This window comes from Nerophis ophidion, linkage group LG24, assembly GCF_033978795.1.
Source record: "Nerophis ophidion isolate RoL-2023_Sa linkage group LG24, RoL_Noph_v1.0, whole genome shotgun sequence".
Classification (NCBI taxonomy): Eukaryota; Metazoa; Chordata; class Actinopteri; order Syngnathiformes; family Syngnathidae; genus Nerophis; species Nerophis ophidion.
In genome coordinates this window covers 18422507-18439783 of record NC_084634.1, presented here as the reverse complement: position 1 = coordinate 18439783, position 17277 = coordinate 18422507, and the positions used below count along the sequence as shown (strand labels likewise).

Below are 17277 nucleotides of genomic sequence, written 5' to 3'. Positions count from 1 at the left end.
TATAGTCCGGAATTTAAGGTAAATGTAAAAAAAGATTAGCACCGGCGAGCTTATGCTACCAATAGTGCTTTAACAGAACATATATGCATCCATCCATCCATCTTCTTCCGCTTATCCGAGGTTGGGTCGCAGGGGCAGCAGCCTAAGCAGGGAAGCCAAGACTTCCCTCTCCCGAGCCACTTCGTCCAGCTCTCTCCGGGGGATCCCAAGGCGTTCCCAGGCCAGCCGGGAGACATAGTCTTCCCAACGTGTCCTGGCTCTTCCCCATGGCCTCCTACTGGTTGGACGTGCGCTAAACACCTTCCTAGGGAGGTGTTCGGGTGGCATCCCGACCAGATGCCCGAACCACCTCATCTGGCTCCTCTCGACGTGGAGGAGCAGTGGCTTTACTTTGAGTTCCTCCCGGATGACAGAGCTTCTCACCCTATCTCTAAGGGAGAGCCCCGCCACCCGGCGGAGGAAACTAATTTCGGCCGCTTGTACCTGTGATTTTGTCTTTTCGGTCAGGACCCAAAGCTCAAGACCATAGGTTGGGATGGGAACGTAGATCGACCGGAAAATTGAGCGCTCTGCCTTCCGGCTCAGCTCCTTCTTCACCACAACGGATCGATAAAGCGTCAGCATTACTGAAGACGCCACACCGATCCGCCTGTCGATCTCGCGATCCACTCTTCCCTCACTCGTGAGCAAGACTCCGAGGTACTTGAACTCCTCCACTTGGGGCAGGGTCTCCTCCTCAACCCGGAGATGGCACTCCACCCTTTTCCGAGCGAGAACCATGGACTCGGACTTGGAGGTGATGATTCCCACCCTGGTCGCTTCACACTCGGCTGCGAACCGATCCAGTGAGAGCTGAAGATCCCGGCCAGATGAAGCCATCAGGACCACATCATCTGCAAACGGCAGAGACCAAACCTGCGGCCACCAAACCGGAACCCCTCAACGCCTTGACTGCGCCAAGAAATTCTGTCCATAAAAGTTATGAACAGAATCGGTGACAAAGGACAGCCTTGGCAGAGTCCAACTCTCACTGGAAACGTGTCCGACTTACTGCCAGCAATGCGGACCAAGCTCTGACACTGATCGTACAGGGAACGGACTGCCACAATCAGACAGTCCGATACCCCATACTCTCTGAGCACTCCCCACAGGACTTCCCGAGGGACACGGTCGAATGCCTTCTTCAAGTCCACAAAGCACATGTAGACTGGTTGGGCAAACTCCCATGCACCCTCAAGGACCCTGCCGAGAGTATAGAGCTGGTCCACAGTTCCACGGCCAGGACAAAAACCACAATGTTCCTCCTGAATCCGAGATTTGACTATCCGGCGTAAACTCCTCTCCAGTACACCTGAATAGACCTTACCGGGAAGGCTGAGGAGTGTGATCCCACGATTGTTGGAACACAGCCTCCGGTTCCCCTTCTTAAAGAGAGGAACCACCACCCCGGTCTGCCAATCCAGAGGTACCGCCCCCAATGTCCACGCGATGCTGCAGAGTCTTGTCAACCAAGACAGACCCACAGGATCCAGAGCCTTAAAGAACTCCGGGCGGATCTCATCCACCCCCTGGGCCTTGCCACCGAGGAGCTTTTTAACCACCTCGGCAACCTCAGCCCCAGAAATAGGAGAGCCCACCACAGATTCCCCAGGCACTGCTTTCTCATAGGAAGACGTGATGGTGGGATTGAGGAGGTCTTCGAAGTATTCCTTCCACCGATCCAAAACATCCGCAGTCGAGGTCAGCAGAACACCATCCGCACCTTACACGGTGTTGACAGTGCACTGCTTCCCCTTCCTGAGGCGGCGGATGGAGGTCCAGAATCGCTTCGAAGCCGTCCGGAAGCAGTTTTCCATGGCTTCCCCGAACTCCTCTCTTGTCCGAGTTATTGCCTCCGCAACTGCTGAAGCTGCACACCGCTTGGCCTGTCGGTACTTCTCCACTGCCTCCAGAGTCCTATGAGCCAAAAGAACCCGATATGACTCCTTCTTCAGTTTGACGGCATCCCTCACCGCCAGTGTCCACCAACGGGTTCTAGGATTACCGCCACGACAGGCACCAACTACCTTGCGGCCACACCTCCAATCAGCGGCCCCGACAATAGAGGTGTGGAACATGGTCTACTCGGACTCAGTGTCCAGCACCTCCCTCGTGACATGTTCAAAGTTCTTCCGGAGGTGGGAATTGAAACTCTCTCTGACAGGAGACTCTGCCAGACGTTCCCAGCAGACCCTCACAATGCGTTTGGGCCTGCCAGGTCTGTCCGGTATCCTCCCCCACCATCGTAGCCAACTCACCACTAGGTGGTGATCGGTAGAAAGCTCCGCCCCTCTCTTCACCCGAGTGTCCAAAACATGAGGCCACAAATCCAATGACACAACTACAAAGTCAATCATGGAACTGCGGCCTAGGGTGTCCTGGTGCCAAGTGCACATATGGACACCCTTATGTTTGAATATGGGGTTTCTTATGGGCAATCTGTGACTAGCACTAAAGTCCAATAACAAAACACAACTCGGGTTCAGATCCGCGCGGCCATTCTTCCCAATCACGCCTCTCCAGGTTTCACTGTCATTGCCAACATGAGCGTTGAAGTCCCCCAGTAGGATAACGGAATCACCCGGGGGAGCACTTTCCAGTACTCCCTCGAGTGTACCCAAAAAGGGTGGGTACTCTGAACTGCTGTCTGGTGAGTAAGCACAAACAACAGTCAGGACCCGTCTCCCCACCCGAAGGCGGAGGAAAGCTACCCTCTCGTCCACTGGGTTGAACTCCAATGTACAGGCTTTGAGCCGGGGGGCAACAAGAATTGCTACCCCAGCTCGTCGCCTCTCACTGCGTGCAACGTCAGTGTGGAAGAGAGTCCAGCCCCTCTTGAGAGAGCTGGTTCCAGAGCCCTTGCTGTGCGTCGAGGTGAGTCCGACTATATCCAGCCATATAATATTTTTTAATATATTGTTCAGCTGACAACTAGTCTGCAAATCGCTAGCTGGCAACCAGAACACAAATCGCTATTTGGCAACCAGCACACAAATTGCTAGCGCTTATCACTATCTGGCAATTATTTGAACAAACTAATTGATTAATCAATTACTAAAATAATCGATAGCAGCAGCCCTATAAAAAAATAAAATGTGCAATATCCCAGAGCAGAAGCTGCTAAAAGTTTCAACACTGACCCGAAAGGAACAATCATAACTAATATGTAGACGCCATCTTGTCTTCATTAAGTGTTATATGTGGGAAAAGTAACACTTCCAACACTCCAGCAACCCCCCGCGGCCCTGAAATGGACAAGCGGTAGAAAATGGATCGACTTTCTTTGTTGGCGTTGACAATTGCAACATTACCTAGGGGTAGTTTGGCTGAGTCCGCTCTGAGTGCTGCTGGAGTGATCGCCAAGCGCCGGCAACCGGCTGTGACGTGGCGTCGGCACCGATGGATTTGACAAAAATCGGCGCACGGTAGGACCTGCAGGATCCGGTCCGTGCCAAAACAGTACCGAATTCTGTACCCACCTTATATTAAACTACTGCATTCTATTTAGCTATAGCTTTGTTGTCGCGTGGAAGTGCACAACACAACACTTGTAATTAGTTTGGTGAATCTTTGGCCACCACACAATTCAGTTCGAGTCTTGGGGGTAACGATGCAATTCAAAATTGTTTCTCAATTAAAAATCAAAACTTTTTAATAACATTGGATGCCAGTTGTTGAATTAACTGCATTCCTCCATAAAATAGATAACCAGCTCTGATGAATTTAAATGACTTAAAAGAAAACTATTTTTGTTTTTCACTATGTAAAAATGCTTTGAGTCACTAGAGAAAAGCGCTATATAAATATAATTCACTTCACTAATTCACTTTGACAAAATTCTACCCAAATATTTAATAAAGTCAAATACAAATAAGGTAACAGAGAAGTATCCAACCTTTCTCTTTTTTTAAAGTACATCTGCAAAGCAGATATAATCATCTACATCAGAAGTTTTCAAACAGTTTTGACTTGGGGGCCGCATACATATACATACATACATGCATACACACATACATACATACATACATATATATGTGTACATATTATATTAATATAATGGATATCTATTTAATAATAATTATAATTGGATATTAAGTGTATGTGAAAGTTCCTACCTTGTCTACTTCCGTGACAACCTTCTTAAAGTTTTGTAATCAATCAGAAATATCGGGCAGCTAAAATGCGCTATACGTGGATAAATATGGAGAGCGTTTTGCAATTTTACCATCATGCTTTGGAATAGATTTAATTGGGTGGGATTTTGATTGTATTTATGGTGAATGGGCGTTTTTTTATAATGTCCACAATGTTGAATGACTAGGTTGGATTTTTTTTTCGCACCATAACTAGCTATGGAAGGTTGTTTGCACTAGTTTGTACAAGTAAATGTTCCGCGTGGACATATTTAAAGATAAAAAGACTCATGTTGTCCACTAGTTGACAACAGAAAGCAGCACCAAAATAGTCAGACTTTTGAAATTAATGCAACCTCCCTCCGAGGAAGATTCGTAATTATTCTGCGGCCCAATTTGAAGACTTTGGCGGCCCACACTTGGCCTGCGGGCTGTAGTTTGAAGATTTTGGCTCCACATCAACAAGATGATTTGCCTGAGTGGCTGGAAAGAACATCCATCCATCCATTTTTCTACCGCTTGGCCCTTACGGGGTCGCGGGGGTACTGGAGCCTATCCCAGCTGCACACGGGCGGAAGGCGTCGTACACTCTGGACAAGTCGCCACCTCATCACAGGGCCAACGCAGATAGACAGACAACATTCACACTCTAGGGCCAATTTAGTGTTGCCAATCAACATATCCCCAGGTGCAGGTCTTTGGAGGTGGTAGGAAGCCCTAGTACCCGGAGGGAACCCATGTGAGTCACGGGGAGAACAAGCAAACTCCACCCAGGACAGATAAAAAAATAATCTAAATTAGATTTTTAGAACTACAATTTTTTGGGGGAATCCATTAAGAACCGTTACAAATAAGAATACATTTTTTGACCCCTCTACTTGTAATACTGTGACTCTCCTGTGAATCATATTAGATACAATTGTGCTTTTATACCGCCTGCCTTTCACTTTCTGCACACTTTAAGTAGGCTGATGTTTGCTCGCTCTTACCTTGCACTAATCTATACTCAGAGTATGGAAAGCTCTCTGGCCTCAGTCCCCTAAAATCCCTCATCCAGTCCTCGACCGGAGTACGCATGTCCTCGCTGTCCCTTGGTCAGGAGCAGCTCAATTAAAATGTGACTTTAGGCATTGATTGATTGATACTTTTATTAGTAGATTGCACAGTTCAGTACATATTCCGTACAATTGACCACTAAATGGTAATACCCGAATAAGTTTTTCAACTTGTTTAAGTCGGGGTCCACGTTAATCAATTCATTTGATTAATGTGGATGCCATTCTTGACACACTTGAACAGCCATGCCTGGGCTTTTCTGGGATGCAATTTGCAGGTTTTGTGAGTCAGACGTATTAAAAAGTAGAAAATGACCTGTGCTAGTTTAGACACCTTTAAAGCTCAGGTCAAACAGCCACTGGTGTCGTAGACATGGCAGCCCTCCTCCCTCCACTCCTGAGTTCACACAGCTAATCGCTATTGGCAGGCCTTGCTAGCGCCCCCCCCAAGCTCTCGCTCCAAGCTCTGGAGGCGTTTATCTGTGTTTAGACTGGCGGCTGACACAACAGTGGAGACGTCTCCATGGCCATCTGTCGCCGCGGCCTTAATTAATCCTCGGATAGCTCAAGCAGCCGAGGTACCTGAGCAGGAGGTTCGAACACGTGGGATCAGATTGGCTGCAATATACATATTTTTACTTATGTTACGTTTAATTTATTATGAACAAAAAGACAATAAAGATGGTAATTGTTAGAGTACAGTCATCCCTTGCCACATTGAGCTACTAAATATACAGCTTCTTTCCATCAGGTTTTTTAAGGGAATAAGCAGTAGAAAATGGATGGGTATATTCTATGTATTTAGCCTAATTTATAGGGCTGTTAATATTTTGGGCACCACACGATTCAACTCAATTCTTGGGGGTAACAATTCGATTCAAAACGATTCTTAATTCAAAATCCATACTTTTTAATAACATTGGGTGCCAGTTCTATGATTAACTACATTCCTCAATAAGCTCTGATGAATTTCTACGTTATTTAATAGAAAACTGGTTTTAGTTTAATAACATTATTGCCAATCATTTAATAAATACAAGTTCCAAAAAAGTTATATATATATATATTTTAAATTTTTTTGAATCGATTAAAAAACGTTACGAATAAGAATTGCAATTCATTCGAAAATCGACTATCTTATGCATTTTTAAGTAAAAAGCTAAGCTAAAAAAAAAGTCAAACTTAGTAATACTACAGTAAACTCGTATTCTGTTATGAAGCCACTTGTCCAAGTAGTCATATATTTATGATTCTACACAAAAAAACTTATATTTATTATTATTATTATTCTGCTGCAGAAGTTTGGCGTGCTCCACAGCCCACAGTTCAAGTATCAAAACGTTTGAAGTGACAGGGAATCATGAGCTCTCCCCAATTTTTTAATATAAATATTCCGGTTTACCCAGAATTCCCTGTTTTCCGAGACATTTTGCCCATTGAAAAAAAAAAGGGCCAATTTTCAAACATACACAACGCCCACATTTCTCACCATTCCACCATGCACACACTCCACTCACCTTGGACCATCAAACAACTATTTTCCAAGTTAAAAACAATTCCAGGAATTCCGAGAATCCCAAAGCCCTATTATCCCCTCTTCCTGAAAAGTTTTCAGAGTCCAAATTCCAATTACACCTTCAAAACATTCCTCTTAGTTGGAACAACAAACGCTCCTATTTTTTCCCCCCATACAAGTTCACAGTTTTCTTGAAATTCCAGGAATTCAGAAATACCCATTCTCAATTGAAACTGTTACTACGTCAACGTTTTTCAACGGATTCCAAAAAATCCAACACCAACCCATTCATATCATCTGGGACAATTGTGCTATCCATCCATCCATTTTTTACCGCTTTGCCCTTTCGGGGTCGCAGGGGTGCTGGAGCCTATCTCAGCTGCATTCAAGCAGAAGGCAGGGTACACCCTGGACACGCCTCCACCTCAACCAATTGTGCTGGTTTCAATGTTTTAAAAATATCACTGTTTTTGCAAAATTTCCAGGAAAATAATCATTCTACAGTGCCTTATATTGTCAAAAACATGCAACATTTTAAAACCCGATTCCGACCTTACAACCATCCACCCACACTACTCTTCTGATACATCAAATGCAAAACATGTTTTCTCTTTCCCGAAATTACAGGTTTTCCTGGAAATTTGTCTCTCCATTAACAATGAATGGGCAATTTACAATCTACTGCATATCTCACATTTCTCATGTGATTCGAATCGTTCCAACATCCACACACTTCACTCACCCTGGACATTCAAGCATTTCCGTTCTGCGCACACATATCATACCGGAATTGTACATTCTAGTTACAGATGTACTTAGTTTTGTACAAGTGTAAATACTATATACATAAATATTCTGGTGTTTCAGTTTTTGTTTTAATGTCTAATGTCCCTTTTGCGGTACTTATAAAGGTTTACTTCATCCATCCATCCATTTTCTACTGCTTGTCCCTTCAGTCTACTCTATTTTCTCCTAGCCTTCTATATTTCCATCCATCGATTTTCTACCGCTTGTCCCTTTTTTTGGGGTCGCTGGAGCCAATCTCAGTTGCATTCGGGTGGTAGGCAGGGTACACCCTGGACAAGTCTTATATTTGTGTACAAATATTATGACCATAAATACCAGGTCAATAAAAATAATTTGAAATGCATTAGGTGACGACTTGTCCAGGGTGTACGCTGCCTACCGCCCGAATGTAACAGAGATAGGCTCAAGCACCCCCCGGGACCCCGAAAGGGACAAGCGGTAGACAATGGATGAATGATGTCGTGGTGGTTTGTGCAGCCCTTTGAGACACTAGTGATTTAGGGCTATATAAGTAAACATTGATTGATTGATTGATTGAATGGATATATTTAAATTGCGCTTTACATTGAGAAAACCAATTATTTACATGTAATTAACACCAGAGTGCGTGGCACTGGGAGCAAGGTGGGAGAAGGACACAACGGCAATGACTAGAACAGAAGTGTCATAGACATTTTAGATGGGGGGCCACATGGAGAAAAATCTACTCCCAAGTAGGCCGGACTGGCAAAATCACGGCACGATAACTTAAAAAAAAACCAACTTCAGATTGTTTTCTTTGTATAGAAATACAACAAGCACACTTGGAAAATGTACAAATCATAATGTTGCGGTTAATAGTACTCTATCTTTTTTTGTCCTTATTTACACCTTCTGAATAAATTATTTGATAATATTCATCAGTTATCAAGATAAAAAATAATATCAAAATCCAATTACAGGATGTCATTCTTGTAGTTTGATCATTTTCCTCGACTGGTGTACTAACATGTTTATTTATTGATTTTTTTCCATATGTAGCATAATCTATAAAGATACAAATAATTTCTATTGCAACATCTAGTGGACACATTTAGAACAGCAGATGCATTTATTAAAAATTTTCAGCTCATTTTTACATTTGGGGGCCGGATAAAACCTTTTCGCGGGCCTGATTCAGCCCTCGGGCCGTACCTTTAACACCCCTGGACTAGAATATTGTTAGCTTCTGTTAGGAAGCAAACAATAACATTAAACTATATGTGTATATTAATGAGGGATTCATCCGCATTAATTGTATTCTATATAGTGGATGTCTAATAATATATTATGTATCTTTCATCACAATCTCTGAGATTGCTGGATATAAATAAATGTTTAATCTTCCAGGTGATTAACAAAAAGTTAAAGGCCTACTGAAACCCACTACGACCCACCACGCAGTCTGATAGTTTATATATCAATGATGAAATATTAACATTGCAACACATGCCAATACGGCCGGTTTAGTTTACTAAATTGCAATTTTAAATTTCACGCGGAAGTAATATGCTAAAACGTTGCGGTATGATGACGCGTGTGCATGACTTCACGCATTGTAGAGGACATTTTAGTCCAGCACCACTTACGGCTAAAAGTCGCCTCTTTTCATCGCGCAATTGCACGGTATTTCGGACATCTGTGTTGCTGAACCTTTTGCAACTTGTTCAATTAATAATGGAGACTATAAAGAAGAATGCTGTTGGGGGAAAGCGGTGGATTGCAGCTGCCTTTAGCAACTGATACACAGCCGGTGTTTCTTTGTATGTTGTGAAGCTTTAGCGAACATGTTTCTCTACCACATGTCAACCAGCAAGTTTTTGGATGGGAAAATTGTGATATTAAGTCATCTCTTACCAGAGACTTGAGCGGATTATTCGACCTCCTCCTGCAGCTGTCAAAAAGGCAGCTGGGATCTTGGCTCCTCCAATGGCTTCTCTCAGAGACACTGGCGGTCCCCCCAGCCCTCTGACTTTCAGGTATGACTTTATAATCTCACTAAAACACTATTAACACAATAAGCAGATAAGGGATGTTCCAGAATTATCCTAGTAAATGTGTCTAATAACATCTGAATCGCTCCCACTGCCGTCACCTTTTTTTTTTTTCAGTGCTTCACTTTAACTTTCCTCATCCACGAATCTTTCATCCTCACTCAAATTAATGGGGAAATCGTCGCTTTCTCGGTCCGAATCGCTCTTGCTGCTGGTGGCATATGACAGTGGTTCTCAAATGGAGGTACGCGTACCCCTGGAGGTACTTGAATGTAGGCCAAGGGGTACCTGAGATTTTTTTTAAATATTCTAAAAAAAAAAGCAATAATCCAAAAATCCTTTATAAATATATTCTTTGAATAATACTTCAACAAAATATGAATGTAAGTTCATAAACTGTGTGAAAAGAAATGCATTAATGTAATATTCACAGCTCGATTTTTTGTGGACATGTTCCACAAATATTGATGTTAAAGATTTCTTTTTTTGTGAAAACATGTTTAGAATTAAGTTCATGAATCCAGATGGATCTCTATTACAATCCCCAAAGAGGGCACTTTAAGTTGATGATTACTTCTATGTGTAGAAATCTTTATTTATATTTGAATCACTTGCTCATTTTTCAACAAGTTTTTAGTTATTTGTACATCTTTTTTTCCAAATAGTTCAAGAAAGACCACTACAAATGAGCAATATTTTGCACTGTTATACAATTTAATAAATCAGAAACTGATGACATAGTGCTGTATTTTACTTCTTTATCTCTTTTTTTTCAACCAAAAATGTTTGGCTCTGATTAGGGGGTACTTGAATTAAAAAAAATGTTCACAGGGGGTACATCTCTGAAAAAAGGTTAAGAAACACTGGATTAGGGGGTATTTGAATTAAAAAAAATTTCACAGGGGGTACATCACTGAAAACAGTCTGAGAACCACTGGCATATGATAAACAATGTGAGGAGCCCTACAACCCGTGACGTCACGCGCACATCGTCTGCTACTTCCGGTAAACGCAAGGCTTTTTTATTAGCGACCAAAAGTTGTGAACTTTATCTAACCCTAACTCTACTAAATCCTTTCAGCAAAAATATAGAAATATCGCGAAATGTTCAAGTATGACACATAGAATGGACCTGCTATGCCCGTTTAAGTAAGAACATCTAATTTCAGTAGGCCTTTAATTTTGTTTTCATTCCATTGTGCAATTTATGTACAGTATGGATCAGTTGTGCTTCTGTTTATTTTAATAATTGCTATGTTATTACATTACATTAAAGTAGCGATGAAAAGTGCACAAAGTATTAGCGCAACCAAAGACTGATATTTTATACACAATTTAGCGTGATTGAGCAACGTTACAAATGTTTATATCGTGCAGCAGAATTTGAAAATAGTCTTTAGTTGTGCTAAAACTAAACAAATAGCGGCTGCTTTGCAGGGAGATTAGTTTAAATAGCCTTCACGTGTATCTATTTAGCTACAAAGGTGTATGTAAATTTTAGTGCTCTTACACGAAACCGAGTGTTTAAAATGTGTTCATTTGTAGTAAAGTATGTTTAATGGCGTGAAAAGTCGTCATTAGTTGAAGTAAATACATTGAAACTAGAACAGAATGGTATAAATTAGCTTAACAGCCGGGTGCCGCTAACTCCCCAGGAACTACGCAACTGTCCCGTTAACACACGAAGACCACTCACCGTCCTTAAGGAACTCCTTTCTTCTTTTTTTTTTAATCCACCGCCGCTTCTTGGGACGAAAAACGTGGCTTTATTCACAACAAAAGCCCATTTTTGTTCCGTCTCGGGGTCTCTGCGTCCAGCCTCTTGGAGTGAGAGTTGCGTTCAGGAACGGTCGGGACACTTGAGACATGGGTGTTTCAATGTGTGGTCTCCTTGGCAACAGGGAGGCACCACAGCGCCGCTCCTCGGCCAGACGCGGAGTTGCGTGATTTTGAAGCCTGTTTTGTCAAAAGTTTTGGGACACACACTGGAAAATGTTTTCTTTTTGGATGCCTTTTTTTTTTCAACGATATGGATGATTGACAGACACAGCGCTGTTTTTAATTGAAGACATTATGGATACAAACACACACTTGCTGTATTTACTCACCCGTAAAATCTGCAATTATTTGTACATACTGTTAATGGAAAAACAGTACCACTTTTATTTTTAGGGGAACCTTCTGGCAACTGAGCTGCTATTGTTTTTTTTAAATAAAAAAATATACAACCATCGTTTTTACACTGCATTACTGTAATTGCAAAAACGGTGGCACTGTTATTTTTACAATAATAATTTTACCGACTGAGCGGCTAGTTTTTTATGTTTTTTTACAATGACATCTACTTTTGTTTTAAAAACATATACCACTTCTTTTTACAGTAAAATTTGGGTGACTGAGCTGCCAGTCTGTTGTTCTTACAGTGTATTACTAAAAAAACACCTTTGTTTTACCGTAAAATCTAAACATTTTTCTGTGTATTACTGTAAATGTATAAAAGGTATTTTTACAGAATGATTAACAGTTTTTAATTAAAAAAATCTGACTTTTTTCCTTCACAATGCAAGCCGTCCATCATCTTGAATTTTTTAAAGCCCAAAATGTAAGTTAAAAGAGCATACATTGAAAATGCACACCTACTAATAAACACATAATCGATAAAAAAACAAACAGTCAGGCAGTTTACTGTTGCCCAATAAAGAGATAAATGAAGACTAAATGACTTGAGCACAATTGTTTATGTGCAGGGTAAAAACTATGTCTAGTCCCTGCAAGAAGAGAACCTTCAGTCTCTTTTCGAGTACAACCCTCTTCTGTGTATGTAAATATAAAACTTTTCTTTTTAATAAACTTATAGTTAGAGTTGGCTTAGGTTTTGACTGGCATCTGAAAGACTGTGAGCTCACTGCCAACAAAGTCTTTCATTATGGTCATGTAGTTTGAGTGGGAACCCGGCATTTCAATGTCAACCATACACCACATTTCTTACATTTGCTGGCTAAAACTGGGACCTACAAAGGTCGTAAAATTCGTAAACACATTTTTCTTTCTCTCTCAGAACGGCATCGATTGCAAGAAACGAGTCGGATTCGGGCAGCAAGTTGACATTTGTGTCATTAAAGAACGTATTGTATTGAGTTGTTATGCACACCATGAGTGAGACTGGGATTCCAGTTGATGACCTTATCTATTCTTTGGTTGTAAGGGTTGTGCTCCATTTGTGGCCTGAAGCTCATTTTTTAATTTAAAAAAATATTAAAATAATACAAATAGAAAAATGAAATATATATATGTATATATAAAAGTGAAATATAAGAGAAACAAGATTAAATGTAACAAGAAAAAAATTGCAATGTTGACTCTAATAACACAAAGCTGCCACGCAACCTGTTTATCCTTTAAAACAGTCATTGCTAAAAATAATAAAAAATCCAAATTAACAATGTTATGAATTATTGACCTATTAAAGGATTGAATTAGCTTACTTTAAATATTCCACTTTCAAATATTTTTTGGGGAAAAATATTGCATATTATGTGTTTTCCATATGAAAAACAAAGTTTTATTAGACAAAAAGGGAATAAAATAATAACATTTTAGAATTGACAGATGTTTTGAAGTTGATCGAGAGACTTAAGTGTCGAAAGTACAAAACAAAAAAATACTTATTTTTAAAGTTTTGGATCCCCAAAAATTTAAGTGTGATTTATGTGTGGGGGAAAAAAAACTAAACAAAATAAACAAAAAAAACAAAACTGTAATTTTTCAAAAAATATTAATGAATGTAAATTAATGGTGTTATGAATTATTGACCTATTAAAGGGAACAATTACCTTTTATCAAATATTTCACTTTGAAAAAATTTTGAGGAAAATATTGCGTAGGTTTTCTTTCACAAAAAGGGCATATCAAAAATAAAACCTTTGAATTGACAGATATATTTGAAATTGAAGTAAAAAAAGTAAATAAAAAAAAAAAGTAAAGAAAAAAAAAAAAAAGAGAAAAGATAAAAAAAAAAGACTTATTTTTAACACTTTTAGAAATGACTGGGGCCCTTTTGGATTCCCGAAAATTTAAGTGTAAAAAACCCCCACAAAAATACTGTCATTGTTCACACAATGTATTAAAATCAATGGTATTATGAATGATTGACCAATTAAAGGATCCAATTACCTTACATCCAATATTCCATTTCGAAATATTTTTTGGGGGGACATATTGCATATTTTGTGTGTTCCATATGAAAAACAAAGTTTTATTTTGACAGGAAGGGCATAAAATAAAATCTTCGAATTTACAGATATATTTGAAGCTGATCAAGAAACTTCAGTGTCGAAAGTAGAAAACAAAAAAAGACTTATTTTTAACGTTTTGGATCCCCGAAAAGTTAAGTGTGATTTATGCGTGAAAAAAAACAACAACAAAAACAACAGATGTTTGGACAGTATTGTTCAAAAAATATTAATGAATTTAAATAAATGGTGTTATGAATTATAGACCTATTAAAATGTACAATTACTTTTCATCAAATATTCCAGTTTGAAATGTTTTTTAGGAAAATATTGCGTAGGTTTTCTTTTACATAAAGGGCATACCAAAAATAAAACCTTAGAATTGACGGATATATTTGAAATTGATCAAAATTTAAAAAAAAAAGAAAAAAAAGACTTATTTTAATGACTGCGGCCCTTTTGGATACCCTAAAATTGAAGTGTAAAAAAAACAAAAAAAAAACGAAACTTACATTGTTAAAAAAAAAAAAGGATCAAAATCAATGGTGTTATGAATGATTGACCTATTAAATGATTCAATTACTTCCATCAAATATTCCACTCTGAAATATTTTTTGGGGAAAATATTGCATATTTTGTGTGACTGCCACATGAAAAAGTTTTCTTCGAAAAAAGGGGCATATATAAATAAAAACGTATAACTGATGGATATATTCCAAGTTGATCGGGAGACTTAAGTGTTGAAAGTAAAAAAAGACTTATTTTAAACACTCAAGTAAAAGTAGTCACCAATTTATGGCGATATAACAGGGCTACTGTTAGCAAATGCTAATTTGTAGCTAGTTTGTGTGCTTAGCTGTTGTGTAGCTGCTAGTACACGAGTACCTTGATGACTCGACTAAAATACACGAAAAAAAACAACCTAGTGAGCTAGCTAATTTGTAGCTAGCCTGTGTGCTCAGCTGTTGTATAGCTGTCAGTAGCCATTAGTCTGCCATGTTTACCTTTTGTAAATTACTTGCCTAAAATATAAATAAATGACCAACCTTGTGTGCTATCCAATCAATAGCTAGCAAGAGTGCTATTGTGTGCTTAGCTGTTGTGTAGCTGCTAGTAGCCTATAAAGCCTATCATGTTTCCCTTTTGTAAATGACTTGCCTAAAATACAAAAAAAAAATAACAAGCTTGTGTGCTAGCCAATCAATAGCTAGCAAGAGTGCTATTGTGTGCTTAGCTGTTGTGTAGCTGCTAGTAGCCTATAAAGCCAGTCATGTTTCCCTTTTGTAAATGACATGACAAAAATACCCCCCAAAAAAACAACCTTGTGTGCTAGCCAATCAATAACTAGCAAGAGTGCTATTGTGTGCTTAGCTGTTGTGTAGCTGCCAGTAGCCTGTAAAGCCTGTCATGTTTCCCTTTGTAAATGACATGACAAAAATACAACAAAATAAAGTCTGTGTGCTTATCGGAGCACATTCAGATGTTAACTAGCCGTAATCGCAGGGCAGGGAGCTTGTATCAGAGATTTTTAAATGCAAAACGATAACATCCGACATGTGTTTTTCTGCTGATACCGGACCGATAGCCGACCTCCCCCTAATCCTGACATGTACCAAGCTGAATAACTGAGGTGGTACGGCGGCAAGTCTGGCTAAAAAAGCCAATGTTATAATGCTAACAGTAACAAAACCGTTTTTATTTTTCACTTCAAGCATTTCTCTCAAAAACAGGGTCTGCCATAGTTTGTTAGATATATTTTATTAGAAAAAAAGGAACCCAACAATAACTTTTTTTTTTTTTTTTACATAATGATCAAGGATGTTTTATTATCATCGTCTCTTTCATCAGTTTCAGCATCATTACAGAAAATTTTAATAATAGTACAGCGTTGTTCAATGTCTCCTCATTGCTTGATAATAATAATAATAATAATTATAATAATAATTTCCTTAGGAGTGCTGGTCACATATCTGTACAATATGGTTCTTTTTTTTTTTTCTGTACAATTTTTGTGAAGTCGGTTAAAAAGGCTGTCAGTGCTTTTTTTTTTTTTTAAATAGTTGCTCAAATAAAATATATTCCCCCCCACCCCACCCCCCACAAATCCTATCCCTGGGGGTCTATAGGAAATGTCCCACCCGGTCGCCGCTGATTCAAGGAAGCGTTATCGTCTGACAATACCCACCCCCCCCAACCCCCAGGCATTTGGCACCGCGCACATAAACAAGACTCACGAGATAAACGACAAGCGAAGCTCTTTGTGAAGCCGATATGATGCATACTAACAGGAGAAAAAGTGTCACCTTGCCGGGCGCTCTCCAGAGAAAAAGACCTCCATGTGCCCCCTCCCGCCTTTTCCTCTTCAGCTGCAGCACCGTGGGAAATCTGAAGTCTTCCTCTGTTTTATTTTTTCCTTCATTTTACAAAATAAAAGGGATTAGAGCTTTTTTTTTTTTTTTTTTTGTATCCACTAAAGATGAGAAAATAATATATATATTTTTGTCCTGGCAGGCACCTACAGCTGTCTATTAAAATGCTACTGCTATAGATAAGTCTAGCATTGAACACACAAAGCAACTGCAATGAAAGCAACAACGTTGCCTTAATATAATAATGGTAAGAAGAATAATCATAATAATAAGAAGAATAATCAATATATTACAGAATAAATCTCTTTTTATAATTAGATTTTTTTTTCCATTAAAAGTTATATTTTCTTTCTTTGAAATACTATAATCTTCTTAAATCAATGTTTTCTTATGTATCTAGGCTGTGATCAAGATGTCGACTATACCTTCTCCGAACCAATAAAAACTAGCTGTGCCGTTGCATATTACAGAATAGTCAATGATATGTGGACATGCACCGTGATCCGCCCATACCGACCGCCCCCGCTATTGACGACGGCGACTCTCTGGCCCCGTGCCTGGTGACATCATAGCCGCCCGATGACCATGACGTCCACCACCTCGCCCTTGTGCAGCTCCACGTATTGCTCGGTTTTGGGAGGTAGCATCAGGAGCCCGTTGGCACTGCGCATGCTCATCAGTCTGCTGCTCACCTGGTTCCCTGCAGGGGACACAAGACTTCCAAATCAGGGCCCGCAGTCTTTCACTGTGGCGGCCCGCCACTGATAGATTTGGCGTTAACTGTTTGGCAGGGGATGGGTGCCTTTCACCCCTGAATGGCTCTGATTTAATGAGCCATTCACATTTTCACTGAGTGTACTTGAACTTACATGGCTTCATGTTTGAGACAAGCGTTATTCGACAGTACCAGTTGTCAGTTCCAGTTTCAGTTTATTTGGAACATGCATACAATGCAATGTAATGCATCACACAATTCCAGTTGTTTCATTACAGCACGTCCGAAAAGGAGTAGGAAGAAGCAGAGCTGACCACCTGAGGGCACCACAGAAAGTGGATGCTTTTCAAAAAGGCTTAAATGGTAAATGGGTTGTACTTGTATATCGCTTTTCTACCC

General features: G+C 40.0%; 2 protein-coding genes across 9 annotated transcripts in view; both read right to left on the bottom strand.

Moving 5' to 3' along the window:
- Positions 1-11453, bottom strand: part of pals1b (protein associated with LIN7 1, MAGUK p55 family member b) — a 50184-nt gene extending 38731 nt beyond the window's left edge. The window contains exon 1 of the mRNA XM_061885785.1: positions 11259-11453. The gene's annotated coding sequence lies outside the window, so the exon portion shown is untranslated. The remainder of the gene's footprint in view (positions 1-11258) is intronic.
- A 4541-nt stretch (positions 11454-15994) lies between these two features.
- The window catches only part of gphnb (gephyrin b), a 622746-nt gene continuing 621463 nt past the window's right edge, over positions 15995-17277 (bottom strand). For all 8 annotated transcript variants that reach the window (XM_061885720.1, XM_061885721.1, XM_061885723.1 and 5 more), the window contains one exon: positions 15995-16863. In XM_061885720.1, the coding sequence (XP_061741704.1) occupies positions 16730-16863 (134 nt within the window). In that variant the 3' untranslated portion in view covers positions 15995-16729. The remainder of the gene's footprint in view (positions 16864-17277) is intronic.